The sequence below is a fragment of the Capricornis sumatraensis genome, chromosome 15 (assembly GCF_032405125.1).
Source record: "Capricornis sumatraensis isolate serow.1 chromosome 15, serow.2, whole genome shotgun sequence".
NCBI lineage: Eukaryota > Metazoa > Chordata > Mammalia > Artiodactyla > Bovidae > Capricornis > Capricornis sumatraensis.
Genome location: NC_091083.1, coordinates 62,031,911 through 62,058,307, shown reverse-complemented (window position 1 = coordinate 62,058,307; position 26,397 = coordinate 62,031,911). Strand labels below are relative to the sequence as shown.

The 26,397-nt window shown below is 50.6% G+C and overlaps 1 protein-coding gene across 1 annotated transcript in view; it reads right to left on the bottom strand.

Moving 5' to 3' along the window:
* Nucleotides 1–3,160: 3,160 nt before the first annotated feature.
* The window catches only part of BMP7 (bone morphogenetic protein 7), an 81,931-nt gene continuing 58,694 nt past the window's right edge, over nt 3,161–26,397 (bottom strand). Inside the window, exons 4-7 of the mRNA XM_068987390.1 lie at nt 11,609–11,806; nt 6,966–7,042; nt 5,006–5,116; nt 3,161–3,310 (exon numbers count right to left, since the gene is read on the bottom strand). Coding sequence (XP_068843491.1) covers nt 3,161–3,310; nt 5,006–5,116; nt 6,966–7,042; nt 11,609–11,806 — 536 coding nt within the window. The remainder of the gene's footprint in view (nt 3,311–5,005; nt 5,117–6,965; nt 7,043–11,608; nt 11,807–26,397) is intronic.

The following is a 26,397-nucleotide window of genomic DNA, read 5'->3' as shown; positions in this document are numbered from 1 at the left end:
GGGGCACAGGCTTAGTTGCCCCATGACATATGGAATCTTCTTGGACCGGGGATCAAATCGATGTCCTCAGCATTGGCAGGCAGATTCTTAACCATGGGACCATCAGAAGCCCTCAGTCCAGCTTTTACTTTCCTACTCTTAACAGAGACAGGGGCACACATCAACAGATAACCGACACTTTTAAAAACAGCAGCTGACGTTTGCGCCTTCCTGAGCTAGATAACAGGGAGCAGTGAAGACTGCGGCTACAACTGCGCTTGGGCTCCAGCCGGAGCCGCCACGCAAGAACGGGGCCTGGGAGAGGCCAGATTTGCCAACTGCTCAGGAGAAGCCAGAATTTGAGATTTTTTTTCACCCCAGTCTTCTGATTTTCAAAAACGTGTTGGCAACGAATTCACTTTTTAAAAATGTATAAACACCATGCACGCAGGAGGAATAAGACACGTCTGCAGGCCGCATCTGGCCCTCTGGTGCACGGCTCTGGTCTCCAGCCTGGAAACAGAACACAAGCTGGATCACGCATCGGGACAATGACAAGAGGGTTTGGAAACCAGGGGCTGGAACTTGTTAGGAGCGGCTGCTTCATTTGAGGCAACAGGGAAAGAGCAGGCAGCCGGGCCAGGGAATGGGCCCAGATTCTAACATCCATCAGGTGACCTCAGCATGCACTTCAAAGTGGAAAGGGACCCGAGCGACTGCGCCACACTGCATGGCTGCGGACTGCTGCGTGCACAGCAGGCCCCTGGCTGCCTTCGCCAGGCCCGTTGGGGGCCATCCATGGCTCAAGTCAGGAGCCAACAGCAGCCCCCAAACCGCTGAAATAATTTGCACTAGACAATGCTGGGCTCTGGGGCCTGCGCCGCTTTAAAGTTTTGGGTGTACACTCCCCCTACCCCCATTACTATTTCTTTTTCTTTCTTGTGCCTCTGTTTTATTGGGATGACTAAATCTTTCAACTATGTTAGCAGTAAACACAGCTAATTTACCCCCTGCCTCTTTGAAACAGCTGCTGACAGCTGCACTGTAATTCAATCAAGGATCTTTGTAGTCAAGCCTACCAAATTCGCATTTGTTGTTTGGTTCCATCTCTCCTGCCCGGAGCCCCACACAGCTGTACCGAATACTGATGAGCGTCCCTTTCTCCCCCAGGCCTGGATGATAAACAGTGTGTTAATGGTGGAGGCTAAGGCAAAGAGTTCTCAGCAGACCAAGAGAAGTCCAATATCCAGGCATTGAGAGAAAAAATAACACAGACATACACAGGCCCAAAACCAGAACCAAATGTCTTCTTTTATTGCAAAGTCAAAACCCTTTTTATTTAGTCTATATACAGCATTTTCTCTGAGGACTGCTCTATGCAACGGCTGAAGGTACATCGGTCTGACCATTTAATAAATAGTCTTAAATAAGAAAATAAACAGGTTGGAGGAAAGCAAGCTTGTTGTCCTGAACAAGGGATTGGAGAGGGTCTAAAATGAGCTTCAGATGGACATAAATAATTTCTTTGTTTTGTAACAGCTATTTACAGGTTTCAGTGTACAAATGATGCTAGGGGTGTACGTGGTGTGAAAGCTTGCAGCAAGAGGGAATCACGCCAAATCCCCAGATCTGTCAATAGACAAAACAAAATGTAACAAAAACAGTGACTCTGACTCTTCCCCATTGACCAGGCAGAGTGAAGGCTGGAGCCCAAGCTACTGAAGAAGAAAAAAATAAAAGAAAATTAAAACAGGGCCCCGTGTTTCCAGGAACTAACTTAATCAACATGGAGAGACAGTTCTTCACTAGACCAGATCCAAGGGGCTGCAGGCGTCACCTGGATAACCCTGTTCTTTGTTCACAGATAGCCTGGTGGTCTCCAGGGCCCATGGTGCAGCTGGAGGCTGGGGACCTTCTGGCTAAGGTGAGGGAGGCATGTGCCAAGGGCCATGTCAGAAATGGTACCTTCCAGTCAGGACACTCTCAAGACAGCTTCCTCAGCCTTCCATTTGAGATGCCTATCTGCACATCCTGCTCCCAGCAGACCTCCCACTGTGTCACCTTTCCCTTGCTTCCAGGGGCTGATTCTTTTGCAAGGTCCTCCTGTAGGGGTCTGCGAATGAAAGCTGGTGACTACAGAGGCCCTCATCAGAGCCCAGACTCTAGGATGCTGCTATCAATGGCCAATAGAGGCGTCTGCTTGGGGGATGGATGACTCTCCTGCCCACCCACCCTTGTTAAGAGCTAGTGTGCTTCTTAAAATCAGGCTATGGTGGCCCTAACTCAGGATTGAGCTGCAAGTTTTGTCCTGACTGCTTTTCTCTCACTGCCACCTCTCACTGACTTCCTACTGGGGGGAGAGTTGGAAAACCAATTCCAAGTGTCTGCCAGTGCTTCACACACTTATCTTAATTTCTGCCACCAGGCACCTGGCTGAACGATGGAACCTACTTATCCTTCAAGGTCAACACACTCCCAACTCCAAGGAGAAATTTTCCCTCTCCTTCGCTGGACAAATCTTCGCTTTGGGGTGAGTCTACATAAACAGTGGGCCTGGGCAAGCCTCAGAATGAAACTGGAATGGCACAGAAAGGGGGCCTCCACTCCCTCTGCCAGCTATAGCTTCTGTTTATGAAATCAGAGTAAACCAAGAAATGGGGATAAATTGTTTAGGAAAATATATCTGTACCATCCTAACCATTTTCATTCATTCGTTTTATTGTGACATTTATTACAGGGACTTCTGTGTTCGTCTTCCTCTCGCACAAATAAGAGCGTGCCCACCCCTGGCCACACCCCCTTCCTCCCGCTGCTGGTGGCTGGGCTGAAGAGTGTCGTAATTACCCCTGGGAATGAGTCAGTGCACGGCTGAGACTTCACAGCCAGTGATCGGGGCCCAGCAATTTTTCTTGATATATATATTTTTTTCCTGTTAGGTTTTGCCTGCAGCAGCTTGTAGGATCTTGTCCGTAGGATGCTGATGAAAATCGGATCAAAAGCCATCTGCCTCTCAAATTCCTTAACACTCCTACAGCATTATAGTTGGGGAGAGGGAATGGGAAGGCCTCACAAAATGCAGGTGGTCTGCTGGCTCCTCGCCGAGGAGGTGGGAGGTACTGGACGGTGAGAGACCCAGGATTCAGAAAACCGTGACTCGGAAGCGTGTGACTTCCAGGAAGAGCTAGTGGCAGCCACAAGCCCGGACAACCATGTTTCTGTATTTCTTCAGGATGACGTTGGAGCTGTCATCGAAGTAGAGCACGGAGATGGCATTGAGCTGAGTCGGAGCACAGCAAGGCTTGGGCACTGTTTCTGGGTTGATGAAGTGCACCTGGAATACACCCCAAAACGGTGGTGGTGGTGAGACCTGGAGAGTCACTCCTCCCTGGCCTCCATATTTCTGTAAGGAACAGGTACTGCTTGGACAGAATCCCTACTGGTGACACTCACTGGGCACTCCCAGTTCTAAGCACTTGATGGCTAACTAACTCAGTTCCGGGGTTATCCTGGACTTACAGATGAGAGAACCAGAGCACACAGGGTGACACGGCATACAGTTAGGAAGATACTGGGGGCCGGGTCATTCTCCCTCATGAGGCTGTCCTCTTTGACATTCCAGGATGTTTGACAGCATCCCTGGGCTCCACTTCTAGAAGTCAAAGGCACTCCACCCCCACCCCTCAACTGTGACAACTAAAAATGTCTCCGTACGTGCATGCCAAGTTGCTTCAGTCGCCTCTGACTCTTTGCGACCCTTGGACTGTAGCCCACCAGGCTCTTCTGTCCATGGGATTCTCCAGGCATGAATACTGGAGTGGGTTGCCGTGCCCTCCTCCAGGGGATCTTCCTGACCCAAGGATCGAACCCATGTCTCCTGCAGCTCTTGCATTGCAGGTGGATTCTTTACTGCTGAGCCACCGAGGAAGCCAGACATTGTCAAATATTCCCTGGGAGGCAAAACTGCCCCAAGTTGAGAACCCCTGGGCCAGACAAGGGTCGGTCTGCAGGTCAAACCCTGCTCTGCCACATGTTTTTATAAATAAAGTTTTGTTGGCACACAGCTACACCCATTCATCACACAGCGTTTGTGGCTGTTTCTGCATTATAACAGCAGAGGTGAATAGCTGCAACAGAAAACTTATGACTCTTAAAGTTAAAAATATTTACTATCTGGCTGTTTTCAGAAAAAGATTGCTGGCCTCTGGACCAGGCCTTTCCTGTCCAAGAAAAACAAATGCAAATCACAAGTGTAATTTAAAATGTTTTAGTAGCTACACTCTACAAAATGAAAAAGAAACAGGTGAAATAAATTTAAATAATATAATTTAACCCTGCATTTCAAAGCTATTATCACTTCAATATACACTTAACGTAAGTCATGAATGAGATATTTTACACTTTTTTATACTAAGGCTTCAAAACTCAGTGTGTATTTTATAGTTGCAAAACATCTCAATTGAGATTGGCCACATTAAAGTATTCAAGAGCCACATATAAAAGTGGGTACCATATTGGATGGTCCGAGTCTAGGCTATATTAGATGATTCTGCCACAATAAACACCCTTAAATGGCTGAGCCACGAAATCAAGGCTAGGAGGCAAAGATGTGAACTCTGGGAGGGGACTAACTCTCAAGCCTGCCTCACCTGTAGGAAGCCCAGACGTTGTGGAGCAGGGGATGGGGGAAGCCTATAAAGGTGGCTGCTGACTACCAGGAACAAGCCAGACTGAGGCAAGGCCAGTGATGTTTATTCATGATACTTTTAGGAGCCCATGAAACCGTTCTAGCTGCTTTTAAAACTAGGAGAAATAAATGCACTTCAGGGTTGAAGATCATACACAATGATCATACTTATATGCTGATTATGGAGGAAGGGCCCAGGAAAGCAACAGGGCCTAGGGCTCCAGAAATTCATGACACGTCAGAGACCTGCTGTGGCCCCAGCTTGGAGGGGCATAAGGCCGGATATGGTGGCCCTGCTGCAGCAGTGGGCCACACCCCGGACGGCGCGCAGGCCACACTCACCAGCGTCTGCACGATGGCGTGGTTGGTGGCGTTCATGTAGGAATTCAGAGGGAAGGCGCACTCCCCCTCACAGTAGTAGGCGGCATAGCCTTCGGGTGCGATGATCCAGTCCTGCCGGGAGAGATCAGAGAGCGTGAGGGGGCGTGGTCAGGCGAGGGGCGTGGTCAGAACACCCTGAGAGTGGCAACTGCAGGGTCCCGCCCTCCAGGCCGAAAGCCTCCTCCTGTGGGCCAGATTCCGAAGCTCCCAGAGGTCAAAGGCATAGCCCACCTCCTTCTGGGCAGCTGGGGCTCCTGCAGAGGCAGAAGAAACAGGAGGCAGCCTTTCTAGGTCCAGTGCGTGAGGGCTCAGCCGCTTCAGACTCTGAGACACTATGGACTGTAGCCCGCCAGACTCCTCTGTCTACCGGACTCTCCAGACAAGAATACGGGAGTGGGTTGCCATGCCCTCCTCCAGGGGACCTTCCCAACCTGGGGATCGAACCCGTGTCTCCTGTATCTCCTGCACTGCAGGCAGATTCTTTACCTACCCACTGAGCCAGCTGTGAAGCCCTTGTCCCAACAGACAGTAAAAATGAGGGAAAAACCAGGGGGCTGGGCTGAGCCCAGAATGGACACTGGCTCTTCACTGGAAGGCGGCACAGACAGGGGTGACCGGGGGTATCAGTCTTACCCCTGCTATGTGGTAGCACATGGACGGTCTGTTAACAAAGCCTTCAGACCTCACTTCACCCAGCACAGTGCCCAATACACTGTGCGACTCAACAAAGGATGCTTTGTGGTCAGGTCAGGACAGAAATGGCACTCTAGCACTAACTACACCCCTCAGGGGCTCAAGTGCACCTGGGGGCTCCATTCCACACTAGAATGTGAGCAACCCCTTAGACTGTGGATGTTATCCTAAGAGTGAGGACAGAATCCCAGGAGAGCTCCAAGCTGTCTGTGTGCACAAGAGCCCTGAGGGCATATCTGGGAACTCTATCCTCTGGGAACAATCTGGACCCTCCCACGGAAATACAAGCTCTGTGAGGGAAGAACAACAAAACCAGTGGCCCTGGTAATCTCATGACAACACCCTCTCCAGGGATATTTGGGCTTCATGAAGGCAGGCACCTTGCTATGCCCAAGGCTGCATCTCCAATGCCTAGAAAAGGACCCAGGAGGTCATAGAAACTCATCAACAGTTGAGATACTCTTTTTCTAGGATTCATCCCTTTCCCTTTGCCCTGCTTCAGCTAAATGGTTCCATAGGGGGTAGGCCATGGTCCTAGGACATGATCCCAGCCCTATAATACCTGATTGGTTCAGGAACAAGCACCTAGCCTAAGCTGGGCCAATCAGCCCCTTCCCTGGGAATCTGAAGCACAGATGGGGGAAGGAGGGGCAGACAGACACCACAGAGGGTGGGGGCCCACCCTCCAGGTGGCTGGATTCCAGCACATGGACTTGGCCATATCTGAGGGAAGCAGCCAGTGCAGGATGCCAGTGGGGTTCCCGTGGAGAATGAGGTTCACAGTCCACAGTGTTTGGGCTTTCGTTTCTAGCCTGGGTCTCTAGCAGAAACCAGGTTTCTGCTCCTGGGTTTCATGAGGCATCCCTGCAGCCTCTAGTTAGGACATGAGGCTTCCCAGGTGGCTCAATGGTAAAGAATCTACCTGTCAATGCAGGAGACGCAGGTTCGATCCCTGGTCAGGAAGATGCCCTGGAGGAGGAAATGGCAACCCATTCCAGTTTTCTTGCGTGGGAAATCCCATGGACAGAGGAGCCTGATGGGCTACATTCCACGGGGTTTCAAAAGAGTTGGACGTAACTTAACGACTTAACAGCTGGAATCTCAAGAGATGAGAACCACGGCTCACTGCACATAGGGGACCCAGTCCCACCGCCATGGTGGGGAGCACAGGGGAGCCCATACCAGAGGCTCCCGACACCCGGGCAGACCCAGCCACCCTCCCCCTTACCTGCCAGCCCAGGTCCCGGAAGCTGACGTATAGCTCGTGCTTCTTACATGCCTGCCTCTGGTCGCTGCTGCTGTTTTCTGCAGTGATGGGGAGCAGAGGTGCAGTACCATGGGGAGGAAGAGGAAACACACGCATTAATGCTTCCTCAGTCTAAGGCAGTGGCGCGACCCCAAGCAAACTTTGGGAGCTGGACACAAAGGTCATTCAAGCATCTGTAGCCTCAAAACTCATTTCTACCCCCTGAAAATGGCCTCCGTAGGGGAGGTACCAAAGCCCCCATCTCTCACACAGTCTTAATTGACAGCTATCCCTGGGTCCTCCTGTGCACACTGTTTTCTCTGGTTTGGCTGCTGATGTCTGCCTGGATTCCATGTGGGAATCCATGTCCATCTGCATCCCGTCATGCCTGAATGGGGGCGAGGTGCCTGAATGGGGGCGGGGTGGGGGGTGTGCTGCTTCCGCTCAGCCTCACGCCTCGAGATGCTCAGCCCCGTGGAGGGAGGCAGGAGAAGGCACAGACAGGGCCTGGGACAAAGCCCCCACCACCGAAAAGACACGAGAGGGCAAAAAGTCAAGTCCCATTGACCTTTCAGAAAAACACAACACTGAGGTTTCTCTGCGGAACGAAAATTATGCACTGGGGTTTTCCAGAAGTATGTAGAGTTGGTAGGAATTTGGGGTTTGGAACTGAGCAGTTGTAAACATGCAGGAATATCTGTTTCTCTGTCTCTTTCCTTGCGTCTATCTCTTTCTCTGTCTCCCTTTCTCTCTGACACAAACACACACTCTGCTGCTGCTGCACAATCTTCCCTGTACCCAGAAGCAAGAGGGATTCATTTTTTTTTTCATTTGTTTGTTTGTTCATTCACACAAATTGTTGCAGAGCATCTGCGGGTTTGCAGATACTGGTTTGGGCACTGGAGCGACAAGTGTGAATGAAGCATCAAGGGGCTTATCTTCCAGCAAGGGAGGTAGATGATAACCAAATGAGTAAACACCGATTACGTTCCATCTAGATGAGCATCGAGGAGGAACTAAGGGAGGAGAGGAGGACAGGAAGAATGTGCTGGGGCTCTGTGCTGTGGGTGCTAACCAAGAGACTTCAGAGGAAGTGGTGCTTGTGTAAGAACCAAAGGAAGTCAGATGATGGGCCAGGTAGGAGATTCCAGGATGAGGACAGGGTGGGATGGAGAGGAGGGTTAGAAGTCTGCAAGAACCAGGACAGGAGTGGTGATGGGCAGAAGGACGGGAATGAGGGGTCGGTGGTTGGCAGCGAGGAGGGGAACGGTCTGCACTGAGCTCCACCCCTGAGGGCGAGGGAGGTTAGGGAGGATGGAGCAGGAATGGGAGTCCTGGGCCCCTCTTCCTCACCTCAGGACCTAACCTGAGAGCTGAAAGAGAGCGAGAACACCAGCTATGAGGGTAGCAGAGCTGCTCAAGGGCCTGATGGTCATTCATATGCAAAGGTCAAGGCCAAGGGGCCCCTCAGAGGGGAACCGAGCAACCTCCTGGACCATTCACACTGTGCCATCTGGAAGGCACAGACACTGAGCGGAAATCCAGGAAGGCCTCCATCGCTGGGACCACGCTTGTAACCCCAGGCAGCAACTCCACAAGCCTTCTTCCCCTCCTTCCCTGTAGACAGCAGAAGGGAGAGGGGAGAGACAGGAGTGACCTCAGCTGTGATGCTGTGTGAAGGAGCCTCAACAAGACAAAGGTCTGAGCACTTTAGCCTGGGCCCAGGGGTGTGGCAAAGAAGCTGTGTGTTGAGAACTAACATTGCTGGCTGTTTGGTGCCCTGAGTAAAGAAGAATCTGAAGGTACGTGCAGGCTCACTGAGAAGAAAGTGCCTTAATTGATTAGCAATGTCTAATCAATTATGAGTAGGGGCCTCAGTGCCAGTTTCCCCAACCCTGAAAACAAGGCAGTCATATTTGGCTTAATGTTGAAGCCCAAGGCCCCACAGGCCAAGGCCCAGAGCAGCTCCTGAAGCTAGTTGTGGGCATGTCAGTATGGGTTGGGCCCTGGCTCTGCCTTCAGGGACCCCAGACACCTGGCTCCTTTAGGCTCCCCTGGAACGCGGCTGCTCTGGGAGGAAGTGGTCAGAACTATTTCACTCTGACCTCTTCTTAACAGAAAGACAAGGAAAAGGAAGGAGATGCTCAAGAAGTGGACTCCCAGCTGGCCTGCCCTCCTGCCCCACCCCACCCACTCCCAGCCAAAGCAGGCAGGCAAGCAGGAGCTGCTTCATCCACCTCCGCAAGCCCCGCCTGAGCAGCTGCCTGGACTCAGCTCCCACCCCCACGGGGCATCTGGTGAAGATGGCTAATGACCAGGGAGTTGGGGCCAAATGGAGGTGGGAGAAGGAAGTGGAAGGGAAGTGAGGATCCCAGCTTCTCACCCCAAACCACACAGTCGGGCAGTTGAAGGCCTTTGGGGGGCAAGGCCGGTTGGCAGAACATGTCCAGTCCCTCCGGCACACACAGGACTCCCACGAGAGAGGGGCTTCTGCTGGTGTGCCCCTGCGGCAGGATTCTTAGCCCATCACGGGAGGTGTGCTCAGGTGCTCAGTCGCATCCGACTCTTTGTGATCCCATGGACGCAAGCCCACTATGCTCCTCTGTCCATGGGAATTTTCTAGCCAAGAATACTGGAAGGGGTTGTCATTTCCTCCTCCAGGGTATCTTCCTGACCCAGGGATCGAACCCATGTCTCCTGCATTGGCAGGCAGATTCCTTACCACTGCACCATCTGGGAAAGCCATGATGGGAGGAGGTAAAGCACGTTCAATGGGCATGTGCAGGCAAACACACCCTACGAGATTCTGGTTTTTTAAGACTGTGGTGGGGCCCAGGCTTTGGTATTTTTTTAAAATTAAACTTCCAGGCAGGATTTAAGTGAACTTCAAACAGGACCAGGAAGTAGAAATCTAGAGCAAGAAAGCACATCCTAGTCAAGGTAGATGAGCTGTCATGTGAGGTAGTGAGGGCCCCGTCCTGAGGGTTATGTAAGTGGAGACGATGGCGGTTTGGTAAGGATGTGGTAGGGGAAGCTGGGTGTGCAATTCTAAGACTTTGAGGGCAGTCCCTCCCCTTTCATTACCTTGGTTAGACCATTACACCTGACAGGCCTCTGAAACATGGGAGATTTTGCAAGGCTGACATTTGCCAGCACTTCCTGCCTGCCTGACATGGAAAAGCCTCTAGCAAGTCTCCCTACGCTGACCCATTCCAAGCGCCCCACCCTGCTCCCCACCATTCTCAGAGCAGCCAGAATGAGCTGCTTATCAACCCCACCCCACATCGCAGCTTGAAACCCTGCAAAGGCCTCCAAATTTGCTTTGGATGAAATTCAAACTCACGATGTGGCTCCCAAGAGGACACTTGACTCTGCTCACTCCCCAGCCGCACCCTCCCTGTCCCAGCCACGTGGCCTGCCCTCCACTGCCCGCCAAAGCTGCCATGAAAACTCCCTCCACTGTGCGTCCCACTGTCTGGAGTGCTGGTCTCCAGCCCACCCAACCTCACCTTGGGGGCACCAGCTTGCCCCTGAAGAAGTCTCTGAACCATCCCCTAAAGGGTCCCTCATCACTATCTCCTGGCTCCCAGGGCTGTGATCAGTGTGCCTGTGAATGACAGCCCCCTTCTGCCCACCTTGCATGAACTGTGGGCCATAGCTGGGCTTTCGCTGTTGAACCCCAACCCCCAAGAACCTGGCATAGAGCATGCTTAAAATACAAATGAAGAGATTTTGTTGCTTTTTAGTTGGGGGGATCAGATTCTACTTGAGCAGCCTATAAAAGAGTGGATGCACCTGCCAGAAAAGCAGAAAAGAATTCTTACAAAATCTCTGCGCACAAACTCTGGAACCACACAGACTCACTGGAGTCCATCTGGCAGGGCGCCCTGCTCTTAAAAAACATCACCAATCACAGTAACTGTATTTTTGATTTTCCCTGAGAAGCAAAATGAACAGCAATTTCAAAATTCTGGAAATGACCTTCCAGGTAAGGCAGAAGAAGCTACTGACAATATATGTGGATCTGAGGGTGGGGGCTGCTCTGCCACACCCCCTCACCCTTCTAAACACCCCACGCTCCCTTCCACACTTCCTCCCACCAACCCCAGGCCTTTTCCAGCTCATGATGAACCCAGAGCTGGGAAGGCTCTACAAGAAAATCTTACCATCCATGTTCAGCAAGTGTTAAAGTTTACCATGAGTTTCAAATGCATTTTACTTGAAGAAATAAAATTAAAGATATAGCAACTCCCCCTCACTTTTTCTCCCTCCCTTCCTCGGGATGATGGGGTGAAGTCTTCCCTGTGTGTATGTTTTCATAGTTTTCCTTCATTTATTTGTAGCTCTTGTTTTTTTTGTTTAGAAATTTCGCATGATTTGGCATTCTGTGATACTCATGTTCTGCTACTTGCATTTCAAAATGAATTTATGACACAATTTACACAATGAAGATGGTGAGCTCTGGGCAGGAAGGGATTCTGTGGGTGGTGCTTCCTGCTGTATGGGTTCCAGAACCATCTGTGGAGCACATGCATGGATGTTGAGCCACCCCTGGCTGGAGTCCTGCAGGGGGCTCCCTGTGGGCTCCTCGGGGTCCATGGAGCAAACCCCCCACCCCGGTGTACCTGCGACGTTGGCCACCTGCAGGGCTTCCTGGTTCTTGGGCGTCTTGGAGCGATTCTGGCTGCGCTGCTTGCCCCCCGTGGAGCGGGTGCTGCGGAGGTGGACTTCAGTGGCCTTGAAGAAGGCCACCATGAAGGGCTGCTTGTTCTGGGGCCCCTGCCGCCCGATCAGGCCCGCCAACTTGGGGTTGATGCTCTGTCCTATATGGGAAGCAGTCAAATGCCCAGAACAGGTGGTTAGTGGGAAGGGCTGAACAGATGTCACGTTAGCGAACCTCACAATGTCCATCCGTGTACTCGCCACACCTCCATCACAAGCATGGCCTCAGCGCTGCCTCTACACTGGGTTGTCCTAGGAACTTGGAACACAGTGGGAATCACAGAGAGAGCTCCCTGGCCTCTGGGCGTGCACACTGGTGGGGAAGGCAGGCAGGAATCATGCAGGGCAGGGAGCCCGCGGTGATGTGTGCGCGGAGACAAACGGAGCCGGGAGGGGTGTGACACAGTGTGACTCAGCGGCTCGCGACTGAAACCCCCACCTGACGCCCAAAGGAAGGGGGGTGGTGGGCAGGCAGTGGAACCTCTGAGTCCTGGTCTGACTCCCCATCCCTCTTCACCTGGGCCCAGCCACATTTGGAATCAACTTCACCAGCAGGACAGACAGCCTAGGAGGCAGGACAGGCTCTGGCCCTGGGCCCACCCTCCTGGGTTCACATCCAGCCTCTGCCATTTGACACACAAATGCTCCCAGCAGACCTCTGCACACCGGAACTGCTCATTAGATTAGATGCTAGTTCAGGACAGTGGTCCAGGAGATCAGACACGTGACCTGAGGGCTGAACCCAGGGGCCCTGGCTCCATCTGAGAGGTCTAGGGAATGCAGCAGAGGCTGTGCACAAGCACTGCTCGGTGGCAAAGGATCTGAAGGAAGCCAGAACAAGAGGAAGAGGGATGCCAAGAGAATTGGCAACCCCGGATACTGGGTGAGAAGGCGGGTGAGGCAGTCATGGTGTTCTGTGCTCTGAGGGTGGGTCCAGTGTGATGGGGGCTAAGAACAGGCTACCAGCTGCAGCAACAATGAAGCCATTGGTCAATACATACTTCACTCATTATTGAGACGTATTAAAACATGTTGTTACTCCAGTGTTAGCTGATCAGAGACATCTCAGTATTCACTTACATGACAAATTGCCAGCTGCAAGTGTTAATTTCTGCAGAAGTTCCCCCCGGTCAATAACTACTACCATGTCCAGTGGTGATAAGTATTCCAAAGGAAGATAAAGCAAGAAGACAAAACAGCTCAGAGAGGCTGAAAACTTGCCCAAGGACAACGAGCTTGGAAGTGAGGGAGCTGAATTTGAAACCAGGGCAGACTGCTTAATCATGACAGATATGGTCCCTGCAAGTTTGGTGAAAGGGGCTGGAGGCCAGCGAAGGCACTGGGCCCAGTCACTCTGGAATCAACTTTCCTTGGAGCTCTCCAGACAGGCCAGATGTCCACAAACCCAGACGTCCAAGGACCAGCTCAGCATCAGGGGCATTTGCTTTAGCTCCATTACAGCAAATGTGCAAAACAGCTCCCCCACCCACCAATACTTCACCTTAGTCCCTCCTAACGCCAGCTTTCCTGCATTCTTTAGCAGGGTTTCCTCGAGTTCACTCATCTATAATTTGAATGATTCTATAAAAGAAACCATTAAAGTCGAGCCCCTAGGAACTGTGCACCACCGCCCTCCCCCTAGAAGGCTGTTAGGGCAAAATAAAAATGCCTCTCTGAAAATCTGATGCTGTTGCAGATCCACTAAATGCAATCACTGCACCTCCGAGGGAAGGGGTCTGGCTCACTTTGGCCACTGGCAGTACAGCCAGGTCCAGGGTCCCACAGCCTCAGCTGAGAAATGGAAAGACAGAGGGAAGAGGGTCTCCAGGTGGCTGAAACCTACATCTGCAGGTGACCAGCCCATGAGGAAGCTGCATGCTGGGGCTTCTATTTCCTCATCTGTGAAACAGGGGCAATGCCAATTGTCTCATCCATGCCCTCTCCCCCACCACCCCATTTCTTGCTACTCAACTCAATTTTTATTTAGGCAGCTGTGTCTTAAACTGACTCCAGCCTGGCCATAGTGGGCGGGGCCTGTATTCTAATACTCAGCAACCAACCCTCCAGCCATAGTGATTGGTTCAAGTGACCCAGTTGAGCCAATGAATGGAAGTTTCCAAGTGTAGGGTTCAGAGCAACCTTCTCTTTCCCTGGACAGCATTGAGGGAGGAAGGAGAGCCCAGAAACAGCCACCAACTGGCAACCATAGGTGGACTACCTCACCAAATGGGGCTGCGCTGGTGGAAGGAAGGGCAGAGAGAACAACAGACATGTGATTTCTGGTGATATCACTGAGCCACTGGATCAAACCAGTTCTAAAGCGGGCCAGATTCTTGCCCCAGTCACCCAAATGAATAAACCTCTTTGACTGTTTAGTACAAGTTGCCATCTTAGGGTTTTTCTTACCCCCTTTTCTTAGAGGCTTGGGGACGAGGGAACAGGGTAGCAAGTTATCTTGGGCCTGGTGGACCACGGGCACTCAGAGGGTGGGTATGGATTATTCCCCTTCTGTCACCAAATATGAGAAAAGATTAAGGCTTGAAAGGTAAAAGCTGTGTCACCACAACAGACATTCAGCTTCAACAAAACACAGGAGTATGGAAAACTACAGAGAAATGTCACTTCACTCCCACTAAGATGGCTAAAATAAAGGCAGACAAAAAACAAATATTGGTGAGGATGTGGAGAGAGTAGAACCTTCATATGCTGCTGTTGGGGTTTTAAAAATGTGGCAGGTATTTTGAAAAACAGTTTGGCAGTTCCTCAAAGAGTTATACACAGAGTTCTCATACAACCCAGCAATTCCACCCCTAAGTATACACCCAAGAGAACTAAAAACATAGGTTCACGAGTATTCACAGCAGCATTATTCATAACAGCCAGAATGTGGAAACAACCCAAATGTCCATTAGCTAATGAATGGATAAATAAAATGTGGTATATCCATACAAAGGAATATTATTCTCTATAAAAAAAAAATGAAGTACAGATCCATGTTACAGCATGGATGAACTTTGGAAACGTTATGCTATGTGAAAGAAACCAGCCACAAAACATCACATAGCATATGATTCCATTCATACGAAACGTCCAGAATAGGTAAATCCATAGAAACAGAAAGTAAATTTATGGCTTCCAGGAGCCTGGGGAAGGAAGGGCATGGGGTGAGTGCTAATGGACAGGAAGTCACTTACAGGGAAGACCACTAGACAGTGTGATGACTATACAAGAAGGTAAATGTACTAAAAACGACTAGAGGGTGAATTCCACGTTTTGTGAGTTATAAGTTAGTTTTTTAAAGTACAAGGAAGAAAAAAAAGGACAAGGATTTCCCTGATGGTCCAGCGGTAAAGAACCCACCTGCCAATGCCGGGGAAACTGGTTTGATCCTTGGTCCGGGAATATATCACATCCCTCAGAGCAACTAAGCCCACGTCACAAATACCAAAGCCACCTTGCTCTATAGCCCATGCTCCGCAACAAGAAAAATGACTGCAATGAGAAGCTCCAGCACCAAAACGAACAGTAGCCCCCACTTGCCACAACTAGAGGAAGCCTGCACGTAGCAGGTCAAAAATAAATAATACATAAATTAATTCATTAATTTAAAAAAAACACAGGGGTAGGAATGATCTATTCACTGAATGCTGGGAGACAGTTTTTGTTAATAAATAGTATAAGGATGCCTATCACAGTGCCTGGCACTCATGGATTTAATGACCATTTACTAAATGAACAAGTGCCTTCCATGCCAACAGTGGATGGAGCAATCACAGGCTATCCAACCCTCTACATGGTCTCACAGAACAGATATTGCGATGTCACTTTATAAAGAGAAGAAAGGTTACACTATGAAGGCCTTGCAACAGGTCGGTGGTGGAGCCAGGATTTGAACCCTGCTCTGTTGGGGCCAAAGGTCAAGTTCTCAGCTGTGACATCAGCATGTCCCAGAGCTGCAAATACCCGAGTCTCCCTCCTGGGCTGCCCCATGTGCTAAAAAGAGGTCAAGGTTCCCTAACACAGGGTGGAGGCTGACATGAGCTTAGGGGCCCTCTTCACTCAGGGCCACACCTCAAAGAGCCACCCAAGGGTGGGGGAGGAGACAGCTCTCTCCCAGACTCATCTTCTCCCTGGTGTTCCTTGAAACATCAACTATGTGACCCTGGTAATTGGGAAGAATGCGGAATGAAGGACTCCGAACTGGCTCCATCCCCTGGCTTCCTCTTGGGGTTGTTGTTGTTCAAGTGCTAGGTCAATGTCCAACTCTTTGTGACCCCATGGTCTGCAGCATGCCAGACTCCCCTGTCCTTCACTATCTTTTGGAGTTTGCTCAGATTCATGTCTATTGAGTCGGTGATGCTGTCTCACCATCTCATCCTCTGTCACTCCCTTCTCTTTTTGCTTTCAATCTTTCCCAGCATCAGGATCTTTTCCAATGAGTCAGCTCTTCACCTCAGGAGGCCAAGTATTGGAGCTTCAGTATCTGACCTTCCAATGAATATTCAGGGTTGATTTCCTTGAGGAGTGACTGTTTTGATCTCTTTCCTGTTTAAGCGACTCTCAAGAGTCTTCTCCAGCACCGTGGTTCAAAAGCATCAATTCTTCAGCACTCAGCCTTCTTTATGGTCCAACTCTCACACTGGGACATGATTACTAGAAAAACCGGACATTTGACTATATGGATCTTTGTCATCAAAGTGATGTCTCTTCTTCTTAATTCGCTGTCTGGGTTTGTCATAGCTTTTCTTCCTATTAGGGTGGGAGGTTATGAAAACACTACTTAGTGCTATCTTCGTTGTTTCACAAAAAAACTGGTTTGGGGGCAACGTACTGTGGACATCTTTCCTTGTCAATGGAATGCATGTTGATCTCATCTCTTGTGGCTGCTGAGGGGTCTTGCATCTGCAACCCCCTTTGCCTTGTCCTCTTCCATCCCAGATTTGAACAAACAACTTGCTTATTCATTTAGTGGTTCGATCAACAACGATTCATGGAGCCCCCACTGTGAGCCAGGCACTGTGCTGTGCTGATGCTGGCCATAGCACCAAGCAAGGTGGCAGCCCCCATGAGGTGAGCAGAGAGGGAGATGCGCTCAGGGACGAGGGGGGGCTGGTCAGCGGTGAGTCACATGAGGTCTCCATGGGGGCTTGGGGTCACGTTCTAGATGTGACAGCAGCCCCAGAGGATGTGGCAGGGCCAGAGTTCTGTGATAAGAGGCCCACTGGGGCTGGTGTGTGGGAAGCAGATAGAGTGGGGAGAGGGGAAGCCAAGTGGGGGTCCAGAAACAAGCCTCCACCCACCATGCCCTCCCCCGGACCCCCATAGTGCTCAGGGCAGCCTCTCTGGGCCCTGAGCACACATTGTCCTCCTACAAATAATCAGCAACTCGGGGCAGGGATGGTCCTCTGCGCCCACTGTTCCCACACAGGCTAGAGCTCTCAGACGGGACCCAAAGCTCGTTTCACCAAAACTCTGGCCCACAGGCAGGAGAGATCAGAGGCAGGACTGGTCACCAGCCCTCGGGCTGCCTGTCTGTGCAGGCAGCTAGATCCTGACCAGTATGCCACCTGCAGTAATGTCATACTTAAGCATGTCGTACTGAGCCCACCCAGCATTTACATGTTGAAACTTTCACCTTTTTACTGCATTTTACAGTGCATGGAAAAACCCTAGTCTAGTTAAAGGGATTTTCCAAAATTCATACCCCAAAGTTTGCTAAGTCTGTAATTCTGTAAATAGTTTGAGCCTTTCCTTCTAGTCTTTTCTCTTCTTACCCATGCACGTATTTGATAAAGTTGGAATCATACTTTGGGGGAAAAAAAGCACGTTCACCAAGAAGGTGATTGCAAATACAGCCGCCTCTCTATCTGGCACTGGGCATTTGGGCTGATGGTTCTCTGGGGCACTGTCGTGGGCATTGCAGGATGTGTTAGCAGCATACTTGGCTGTTCCCAAAATGCATCCCCGACATGTTTGCAGACCTGGCCACCTGTCCCCTGGGAGCAAAATGTCCCAGGTTGACAGCCAGCAGTTATGCATACCCTCCCAAAAGTAAGTTAGGCAACACAGACATGCAAAAGGGAAGTCACTGTGGTCAAGTTTTTTGATGTGAAACCCAGAGATGATGTGATGCTTTGTTAAAGCAGGACAATTGGATGAGGGGTATGGCATGGAGTACCAACCAGCCAAATAAACAATCCACTCATCTATTTACAAATATCCCTGGTGCCCACATGTCCCGAGCCCAGCACGGCTCTGTGCCCGGAGGGTTGGAGGGGTGTTCCGACAGGAACCAGACAGGTCGAGGCCCTCATGAGGCCGACAGAAGGAAGGGCTGCCAAGTGACAGGCAGAACATGATATGGTGTGATTCCACAAGGGAGCAAAGAAAGTTAAAGCATATACCAACATATGTGGATATGTACATACATAAAGTTTATTTTTGTTTTAATATCCCCACAAAGGGCAGAGAAAGGCTATATTGGGGGAGAGGACGTGTGGGTTGGCTGGGAGAGGAATTCCTTCTCATTTTATGATGTTACAATATATGGGCTTCACTTAGCACTTACAAGTATTTGTTTTATTTGTCTCTAAATATCCAGGGCAAACCACACTGAATAGAGAGCCAAGCCAAACGTATTAGGCAGAGGGATTGAGCTGGGTGACATTCATCTAGGCAAGAGACACATCTTATTTTAACATAGGTCTGTATCTTTGGGAAAGATGAAAAGGATTTATATTCTAGACAAGTGTTAGTGTCATGCTCATTCACACAGGGGTGTCCAACTCTTTGGACCCCAGAGACTATAGCCTGCCAGGCTCTTCTGCCCACGGGATTTTTCAGGCAAGAATACTGGAGTGGGTTGCCATTTCCTCCTCCAGAGGATCTTCCTGTCCCAGGGATCAAACCTGTGTTTGCTGCATTGACAGGTGAATTCTTTACTACTGAGCCACCTGGGAAGCCCTAAACGAGAGTTAATAGGTTTTTAAAAAAAAGAAAAAAAAAAAACCTGAAGATTTGCCCAAGGATGGGGTTATCAGATTTTGCAAATAAAAGTTCAAGATGCTCAGTTAAATTTGAATTTCAGATAAATGAATAATGTTTGCAATACATGGGACATACTTATATTATGCAGTGATTTGCTGTTTGTCTGAAATTCACATTGAACCAGGCCATTCACATTGAACAACCATCTGTGTTTTATCTGCCAAGACATGCTCCTTTAGTCAAGATAGCCTTTCCTGGCATGTGATGGTGACTGACCCCGCCACAGACTATAACAACCACAGTGCGGAGGCCTCCCACTCACCCAACAGGTAGGTAACAACTCTACCAATTGCTGATTTCTTCATCCTTGGAAGAATTCATGGCTTGCCTGTCTGTGGGGTATTCTGTTTCTACCTTTTGACTTTTCTTAAATTTTTGTTTTCAAATTAATGTATAGGTTCCAACATTTTGGCCACCTGATGTGAAGAGCCAACTCCTTGGAAAAGACCCTGATGCTGGGAAAGGTTGAGGCCAGGAGGAGAAGGGGGCAACAGAGGGTGAGATAGTTGGATGGCATCACCGACTCAATGGACATGAGTTTGAGCAAATGCCGGGAGGTGGTAAAGGATAGGGAAGGCTGATGTATTACAGTCCATGGGGTTGCAAAGAGTCGGACGTGACTGAGTGACTGAACAACAAAAATCGACCTTCTTTTGGTAAACAGATCTGTTTTAATGTGTGTATGGGTTCATCTCAGCATCACTTCTATCAGGATACAGGGCACTGCCCACATTCCAAAGAATCCCCTTGTGCTGCGTAATCTCAGTGCGTCCAACCAGGGTTAAGCCTGCCCTGTCCAGGGGACAGTGGCAGTTTTTACAACTTGGGGCAAAGGATGCTACTGGCATGGAGTAGGTGGAGGCCAGAGATGCTGTTAAACATCCGACAGCATATAGGACATCCCCACTCCAAAAAATACACAGAAAATGACAACAGTGCCATGGAGGAGAAACCCTGCTTTCTTGTTGCTCCCTTCCCTGACTCCCAGAATCTAGTGATGCCTGACCTTTTAGCATTCTTACAGGTTTGCACTTTCTAGACATTTCATATACAGGCACACCTAGTTTTCTGTGTCAGCTTATTTCAACCCACGTGTCTCTGAGATGCTCTCATGGTGCCATGAGTTTCACAGTCCACAGTGTGGATGCACGAAGTCTGGTGATGCATCAGCAGCTGAAGGCCACGTAGGCTGTTTCCAGCAGGGGTGAGCACAAGTGTCATGAGATGTTTACGGACAAGTTTTGTGTGGACCTACGTTTTCATTTCTGTGATGTGAAGCAGAGATGCAATCCTTCGTGTTGCCCATGTCCCACATTCTTTGCACACTCTCAGCGTCGATCAGGGCTGGCATCATCCTGCCTGCCATCTGGAGAGGCCGGGGAGGCTACAGAGCGGCTCTGCTTCCCTAGCAGAGCTAAGTCCACTGCTAACACTAACCAGGGGTGGCCAACTAAAGTCCATGGGCCAAATCCAGCCCTCTGCATCTTTTTGCAAAAACAGTTTTGTTAGAACAAAGCCTTGCACATCCATGCACACATTTACCATCTGCTTTGCTGCTGCTGCTGCTGCTGCTGGTAAGTTGCTTCAGTCGTGTCCGACTCTGTGCAACCCCATAGATGGCAGCCCACCAGGCTCCCCCGTCCCTGGGATTCTCCAGGCAAGAACACTGGAGTGGGCTTTAGTGCATATATTTACTGCCACTCTAATGACCAAGTTGAAGAACCTCACAGAGAGCGTCTGACCCACAAAACCAAAATATTTATCATCTGGCACTTTACAGAAAGAGTTTACTGATCTCTGGACTAACTGACCCAGATCCATATAATTCTAGACTTGTAAAGAAAACCATAAAATGTCCCCGTGAGATAAGATGCCTTTACTGTCTATTATCTGCCATGGAAAGGGTTCCTGGAAGAGTGGGCTCTACCCATTGCTGGTTCACAGCAGATTATTGAGTATGCGCTTCATGCCAGGCACTGGGTGGAGCCCATTCTGTGTCCGGCTCCTCAGGCAGGACCACTGTGCTACGTGCTATGCTTAGTTGCTCAGTTGTGTCTGACTCTTTTCAATCCCATGGACTGTAGTCCGCCAGGCTCCTCTGTCCATCGGGATTCTCCAGGCAAGAATACTGGAGTGGGTTGCCATACCAGGGGATCTTCCCAACCCAGGGACTGAACCTGGGTCTCCCACATTGCAGGCTGATTCTCTACTGTCTGAGCCAACAGAGAAGCCCACTGACTACTAGCTACTCCATTTACAGATGGAGAAAGCTGACTGGAGGGTACAAACTTGACCACTGAGCCTTCGCTGAGCGCAAGTGGCTGGAAAAGCAGAAAGGAGAGATTGCCCAGGCACGGACACAGACCACTTCTGGGGCCTCCAGGAGTTGGAGGGATCCATTGAGGCTCAAAGGGGAGGTCCTTACAAGAGGCAGGCCAGGTGGGGAAGGGTGTGGATGTTGGACTTTGGGAAGTGAGTTGAGGACCAGGGACAAGCCAGCGCATCAGGCCACAGCTGGCAGGTCCCAGTGGCCCGAGCAGAAATGGCACGCCCAGCCCAGAAGAGCCCAGGAGCGGACGAGAAGCACAAGATGGGCCGCCCAGAGAGGAGGGAGCGCAGCTCAACTGCAGAGAAGTGGGGGCATTTTGGTTTTCTTGTGGCTTCTTTGTTTTCCAGGCCTACAGCTATCGAGTGCCCCTCAGAGTCCCAGAGCATAAGAATGCTCCTCCTTCATTGTGCAAAACACATTAATTCCAGCCGCTCCTCTCGATGGACTAAGTGACCAGAACACAGTTAATGTTTGTGACATCTCCTTGCCCCAATTTCCCAAGGCCAACTCAGCCGCCAGTGACCACCAGCCCTGGAAGGACCCACCCCAGCCTCCTGGTCATCAAGGCCTCTTCCTTGGTTCTCTCGCTCTGGCTTCTGGACAAACAGGATGTGAAGCAATCACAAGGACGAAGGCACCTGGGAGCCAGCTGTGCCTCGGGTGGACTGCTCGCCAACCTCAGCTTGACAGGGCTTAGTCTCCTCGGCCTCTGTGGCCGATTGGCTCACTCCCGGGGTTGTCCCCAGCTGCTGCAGCTGGCGCCACACTTGCACAGCATATGCCCTCAATCCTTTAAGTGTCTCGCAATCCCATTTGATCCCATCTGGGATGATCAAGAATAGGGATATGTACTCTTGCGGCCCTGGAGAGAAGCCTGAGGGCCTCTCTGCACATAGAAGTCCAGCATGAGCCTGAATCTGCCTCCTGATGGCAGAGATAGGTGGGTGGGAGCAGAAGGGGCCCTTCTGGTCTTGGAGCTCTGGGGAGGTCAGGAAGCTGGAGGTCCCCTACGAGAGAGTATGAGAGGGGAACTGAGACCCTCAGATTATATTCTTGGATCAGGGAGCCAGGGCTGATCAGTGCTGCCCTCCCAAGCCGTCAGTGATTTCTTAAGCAGACAAGGGAGAGAAGCAGGATCCTGTAAGTAAGGACAAGAGACTGGAACCCTTGTCTTGGGAACAAAGGAGTAGGTGCTTCTGTGTCTGCAAAGATGTAAAAGACTCCAGCCCAAATCAGTATTCACTTCGCCGCTGCTTGGCGATGGGAGGCAGTATCATGAATGCCATGTGCAGGAACCCCCCTGAGCTGTCCTCAGGATGGGAGAAGCCTTGTCTTGTTCAAGCTGGAGCAGAGTCTGCAATAGTCCCCTGGCCCATCAGAGCTCCACATGGATGTTTGTTGAGTGAATAAATGTGCTTTCAACGTAGGCCAAAAGGCCCTTGACTGTAGGAAGCTGGTTCTGACCACCAGGTGCTGGGGCTCACAGGGTTCATCATCACTTCCCAGGCTGGCATGCAGGCCCTGGGCTGACTTGTCCATCAGGCCCGGTGGTCAGGCCCACGGTATTTTTAGGGGCCCAGGAAAACACTGTAACGTCTCTTAAAATCAGACACAAAACATGAGGTTTTTAGGGCTGGATACAATGTTTTCATTTTTAATCCAGCTAGGATTATATTCGTTATACCCAGATGGTTATAAACGTAATTTTTAATATTTTTGAATGGAGGGAGGACCCCCGGCCACTTCAGTGACACTGGCTCCTCTAGTTAGTCCTGTGGGAAACCCACTGTCTTCTGGGTCCTTTTTCAAACTCTCTTCTCAGGAAAGGGGATTTGGAGAGAACAGCCAGGCAGAAACCAAGACGCTTTAGGGTCCTGGGCTCTGTCTGGATGGCCAGCTGTGCACCCAGCAGGAGCTTGTCAATGACACAGTGCCCCCAGGTATGGCCACTGGTGACGTCATTCCATGGACTGGGTGCTGGCCCTGGGCTCAGCATTTTACATGAATTCACTCTTTTCTTCCTCCCAGCCATACTCATGCCAGAGGAACAAGGGACATGGCATCAGAAGGTTGGACTGAATTCCTAAGATCACATGAGGCCGTCCCGTGGAGCACCAGGCTCCTGGGTCCTGGAGTCAATGCAGGAGCTGCAGGCCTAACCCCCCTCTGCTCCTGCACGAGATCCCCTGGTCCAGGCAGGCTGTGAGGGTTCAGCGCTCAGTAGCACCTCCTGGACAGCCCCCTTGCCAGCTGGAAAGCCCTCCACTCTAGTGTCAGGGTCCCTTCTGCTCAGGAGGCCTCTTCTCCCCTCTCCCACCACCCCTGGGGGGTGGGAAGGTGCCCAGCCTGTGTGGCTGGGGCAGGGGAGGAGCTTCCTGTCCTCGTCTGTGCAAGGAGGGACAGCAGACACCAGCCCTCCTTCTGGCAGCATCCCATCCTCAGAGATGAGATGAGGCTCCCCACTTGGTTCCTGATGAGCCCCAGGTGCCCGAGGGGTTTATGGGCTTCTCCCGCAGGGGCTTGCTGGCTGGCGGAGGCCCCAGCTGTGCACACTCTCCGACAGGAGGGCTGCAGCTGGAGGAAGAGGAAACAGATACACGCTTCCTGGGTGGTCTCAGGCGGCATTTGGAGACCAGGCTCACCTCACCTCGCACCAAACATCAGGAAAGGAGGTCTGTAACTCCTGTACTTCACAAGGATGAAAGTGAGCTCGCTGTAAGATGCTGCATGCCTAGCTCAGCACCCCATCCCCTCTCCTCCCAGATGGGGCACTGGGAGTTGGGCACGGGTGCCATGCCCTGGAACTCGTCCTCTCCAGGTGCTGTCCAGGGCAGCGATCCTCACTGAGTTCATGTTACACCTAGCAGCTAGCAGGTCCCAGGGCAGGGACCAGGCTATTTCCACAGGCCACGCAAGGCTGGCACACAGTATTTGCCCACTAATCTGCCCATCACGTGGACCCCAACATTCACGGACTCCCCAGCAGGCCCCGCTGATCTTGCACCTGTGTAGGCATCCAACATGAAATGGTTTGAACTCACGTTTAGATGTGGCCAGCCTGAGCACCATCTTATAAACAGTGTACCCCAAAACATGGGGCATGACTTCAACAGAATCTTATTACTGGGCCAGATCCCAAGTTACTGAGGAGCTTGCAAGAAAAGGCAGATTCCTGGGCCCATCTTTGGGGACTTGCCATCAGAGGGTCTGGGGGTGGAGCCTGGGAATCTGTATATTCAATGTGCCTGCCGCCCTGAGGATTCTAATGCAGAAGGAACCCCGTGGAGGAAAAGTTTCCCAGCCAGGAGCCTGTGGTCTCAGAAATGCTGGGCTCTCTCGCTTCTTATCTCATCCCCCCTTCAAAGATCCCAAAACTCACATGCACAGCTGGCCACTGAATATTCTGCCCCTCCCAGATGGTGTGGGTGGGTGGGCCTTGCCTGACTTGGGCAACCAGACCAAACTTGCTGCCTCAGCGTGCACAGCACCTGGACAAGTCAGGTGCCAGGGCGGCAGCATCCATGCCCAACTCCAGGGCCCCATTAGGAGGGGAGGAGGTGAGGCACCAAGTCAGGGGCCCAGCATCAGACCCTTACCCTAACTCTAGGCAGCATCTTGCGGCCCCTAGGCTATACTCCTCCTCCACGGAGGCAGCTGATGGAATATGGAGACTCAACACCCCTCAGGGGCCTCAGTTCCCTCGCCTGTCCCATGGAGATGTTAATAATAGCATCCACCCAACTGGTAATGGTGAGGATTATAGGAGACAATGGCAGAAAGCACTTACTTTGTGCTTAGCAGCTACCACATGTTAAGCAATTAAGCTTTTCACTCGCATGAGCTCATCTAATCCTTCACAACCACCCTGAGAGGTGGAAGCTATTATTAACCCCATTTTCCAGATGAGGGACATTAAGTGACTCACCCTGGGTCATGTGGCTAGAAACAGCAGAGCTGGGACTCAAACCTGGGGAGTTTAGCCAGCTCCTGAGCCCAGGCTCTAACCATCGGGCTGTGACACCTCAATACATGCCAAGCCTCAGCAAAAGGTGGGGGACAAAGACCCTGGGTGTCGGGGAGAAAGGGGTTTTGGCAGGCTTGACACTGGGTTGAGTGTCACTTAAGAGAAAAACCAAACCTAAGCCATCCCGAGCCAGAAGGGTAGGCAGGAGAGAGGAGCACCAGACCCACTGAGGTCAAGTTAGCAGGCCAAATCCATATCCACAAGTTCAGGGAAAACGTCACTCTGAAGAAAGCAACCAAGTCTCCCTCAGCCTCACTTGTGCCCCATACCCAATATGTTCCACAGGGACTTTTAAGAACAAAGAAGAGCTGAATGAACCTATTGCCAAATAAGTTTGGAATTCGTCTATGCTGTTGACCCTATCAGGAGATTCACAATGAACATCGGCAAAATAAAGGTTCTGATAAGTCCTGCAGTGAAACCTGCTTAGTTCATCCCACCTAGCCTTTCTTGCACGTAACTGATCATGATTCCTCACAGAACACAGTTGAGAAACGCTGGTAGTGGCAAACTCCTTCCATAAACAGTATTTCTGAAAATAATATTTTCAGCTTTTCTGGGCCATGGTGTCGCTGTCACAACTTCTTGACTCTGTTGTTACAGCAAAAAAGGAGGCTCAGGTGATGGCATAAACCAGTTAGTATGACTGTGGAATACTAAAACTTTATTTATGGACACCAAAATGTAAATCTCATATAATTTTATGTCACAAAATAGTCTTTTAAGATTTTGTCTCAGCCATTTAAAAATTTGACAACTATTTTTAGCTCACAGGCACCCCAAAACAGGCTGGAGGCTGAATTTAGTCCACCATGCATAGCTTGCCAATCAGGCGTAGAACAGGAAACTACAGTACCTTCTAGGACCCCACTATAAAGTGTTAGGGGCACGGAAAGGGGAAGGAAGGTTTGGGGTAGGAGGGAAGCTTGGGGGAAACCGTCAGTAGGAAGAAGACTAGACTGGATGGAAGACAAGTGTGGCCCTAAACTCTGTGACCATTCCCATATAGCATGTGGCCATAGACAGATAATCCTGGAGAAAAAAATTTAAAAATGTATCTATGCTGTCTAAATCTACTTGGCAAAACCCAGCACTGACCACAGTAAAAGAAAAACTAAAAACTGGAACAATATTTACAGCTCAATCACAAAGGACCAACTGTCCCTAAAATGTAAAGCAGAAAAAAGTCCAACACCCTCTGCAAGCAATGGACAGAGGAGACAGACAAGGAGGAAATGGCAAATTTAGAGGAAGGGCTCAGCCTCGTTCAGAGGAGAGAAAAGCAAAGCAAA